This window comes from Sapajus apella, unplaced genomic scaffold (genome assembly GCF_009761245.1).
Source record: "Sapajus apella isolate SASKATOON/1434 unplaced genomic scaffold, GSC_monkey_1.0 scaffold6374, whole genome shotgun sequence".
Classification (NCBI taxonomy): Eukaryota; Metazoa; Chordata; class Mammalia; order Primates; family Cebidae; genus Sapajus; species Sapajus apella.
In genome coordinates, this window is record NW_022443298.1 from 1 (window position 1) to 2452 (window position 2452).

Genomic DNA, 2452 nt, shown 5'->3' on the forward strand with positions numbered 1-2452 from the left:
TCACTTAGTTTTCATTTTTTGCACATTTTAGCACGTATCAAATTTTTGCTCCTCAATAAAACTATGATATAGTTTTAATGTCCTGCAGGAATTATAGTCAGCTTTACCTCTGAAAATTCTGAAGCATTCATGGAAATAACATCTTTTAACTTCTCTACAGATTTCTTGTTTTCTGATATCTGCCATGTAAAAACAGAACACAAAATGCATATCAGGATTTCAGTAGAAACACTGGGATATACACTAAAAAGAGGAAACATCAATGAAGTAAATCTCAGAGCCATCCTGTGTTTCAGGTAAAAGCAGGTTTTTCAGTTTAGCCCTAGGCAAAAATCAAGAACTTAAAGAGGTAAACGAAAATAATCAAAGGCGTAAATATTTCATGGAATACACAACCTTCCTTGTTAGAATAAAATGTGGTAGGTGGCAAGACTAAAAGATGAAAGAAAAGAAACTGAGAAAACTTTCAAGTTAACCAGTTCAAATCAATGTGGTTTTTTTTTTCCCTTGGGGCAAGAGAGAAAAAAAAAATCCCCAAGGTACTTTAAAAATTTTCTTGCCTAAATTAAAAATGGTAGAATTGGAGTGAGAATAGACAGATCATGCATATACAAGAATTCCAAATGATTTATGAAGATCCTGGCTCCTCAAGGGGATGGAGTGTAATCCTTCACTTTTTAACTGTGGGCTGTGTTACTAACTTCCTTCCAAAGAGTACAATAATGCAAAAGGTAAAAAAAAAAAAAAAAAGCAATTTTACAGTGAAGAAACCTGGCAATACTAAGCTCAGTCAAGCCATCAAGATTAATAGGATGTGGGATTTATGGGAACCCTCTTTACTATCTTTGCAATTTTTATGTCATTCTGAAACTCTTCTATTAATAAAGTAAAATGCTTATAGTGAAAAAACACTTTGCAAAACAAAACAAAACAAAGGACTGTTCAACTGGGTTGTGGTTTCTTAATTGCTCCACATGTTTTGGAGGGCAGAGCCAAGCAATCAACAATTACCTAGGGTTGAGAACCAAAATACTTCCTAGGACCATAAGAGTAACTTCTTGTGTAAGTACTTAAAATCCCACAAAAACGGACAGAAGTAGTTCAACTTCCCTGACTCACACTCTTACTTCACAGAACACTATGGAAAAATAAAAAGTTCAAATCCATCTACAGAGTTCAAAAACCAAATTATTAGTAACACTTAGCAGCAAAACTCTTACCAAATCCTGATTCTTGACATTCTGTTCTCTCTCAGATTCTAACATAACACGAAGATTTTTAGCTGTGTCACCCAGAATTTCATTATTTTTTTCAAGTGTCTTGATTTTATCCTACAAAAAAGATATTAAGTTTAGTTATATTCATTAATTTTTACTTTTGTTTTAAAATGTAATCCCCAAAAGAAGTTTTTACCTTAAATTTAATTGCTTCATCAGAGAGAATCATAGTTTGTTTCCTGGTTTCTTGAACATGTTTATTTGATTCCTTGATCTGCAAAAAATAAAGCATTCAGAATCCAGAAATACAAAGTATTGTGCTATTGGAATTTACTTTGGAGTGACTGACCTCTTATAGAAGAAAACAGTACTTTACACACATGATTGATTAAGCTCTGGATTGTTTATAGGAATTAATGGAATAATAAATATTATTTTAAAATACCATAGTAACTGAACAATAAGACAGGTGAAAATAATTCAAGCTGGGACCAGGGGAAAAAAAAAAGAATAATTATACCTTCTGTTCATAATTTGACAATTTCTGTACAAGTTCTGTATTTTCTTTCCTAATAATCTTCAACTTCTCAGAAATCTGCTGTTCAGTGACTGAAAAAAGAAAATATATAAGGTTATTATGATCACTAAATGAAACTGAATGACCCAATGTATCGGCAGAAAGACATGTTATCTGGCACTATGAGGAAAAAGGACTTCTTGACATAACTATTATGGTTTTGAAATGTGATATGGTTTGGATTGTGTCCCCACCAAATCTCAAGTCAAATTATAGTCCCCAGTGTTGCAGGTGGGGCCTGGTGGGAGGTGATTGGATCATAGGGGTGATTTCTCATGAGTGGTTTATCACCATCCCTGTGGTGCTGTTCTTGTGACAGTGACTGAGTTCTTGTGGAGTCAGGTTGTTTAAAAGTGTGCAGCATCTCCCCGCTCACTCTCTGTTGCTCCTGCTTCTGCCATGTAAGACGGCCTGCTCTTGCTTTACCTCCTGCTATGGGTGATATCTCTCCGAGGCCTCCCCAGAAGCAGATGCCACTATGCTTCCTGTATAGCCTGCAGAATTATGAGCTAATTAAACCTCTTTCTCATAAATTACTCAGTCTCAGGTATTTCTTTTTTTGAGACAGGGTCTCGGTCTGTTGCCCAGGCTGGAGTTCAGTGGCACAATCTCAGCTCACTGCAAACTCCACCTCCCAAGCTCAAGCAATTCTCCTCTC

General features: G+C 35.4%; 1 protein-coding gene across 1 annotated transcript; it reads right to left on the bottom strand.

Moving 5' to 3' along the window:
- Positions 1–31: 31 nt before the first annotated feature.
- Positions 32–2227, bottom strand: LOC116548034 (transport and Golgi organization protein 1 homolog). Its single transcript, XM_032273723.1, has 4 exons — positions 1738–2227; positions 1414–1491; positions 1221–1331; positions 32–179 (listed from the first exon to the last, which is right to left on the bottom strand). Exons 2-4 carry the CDS (start codon positions 1444–1446, stop codon positions 75–77), a joined length of 249 nt encoding a protein of 82 aa, XP_032129614.1. The 5' UTR covers positions 1447–1491; positions 1738–2227; the 3' UTR covers positions 32–74.
- Between the last annotated feature and the right edge of the window lie 225 nt (positions 2228–2452).

Bases quoted from the DNA above. Each gene is read 5' to 3' on its own strand.
- LOC116548034 (XM_032273723.1), bottom strand. From the start codon at position 1,446: ATGATTCTCTCTGATGAAGCAATTAAATTTAAG. The intron at 1,332-1,413 runs GTAAAAACTTCT...TCTTTTTTGTAG, and splicing joins ATGAAGCAATTAAATTTAAG to GATAAAATCAAGACACTTGA. The intron at 180-1,220 runs GTAAGAGTTTTG...TTTACATGGCAG, and splicing joins ATGTCAAGAATCAGGATTTG to ATATCAGAAAACAAGAAATC.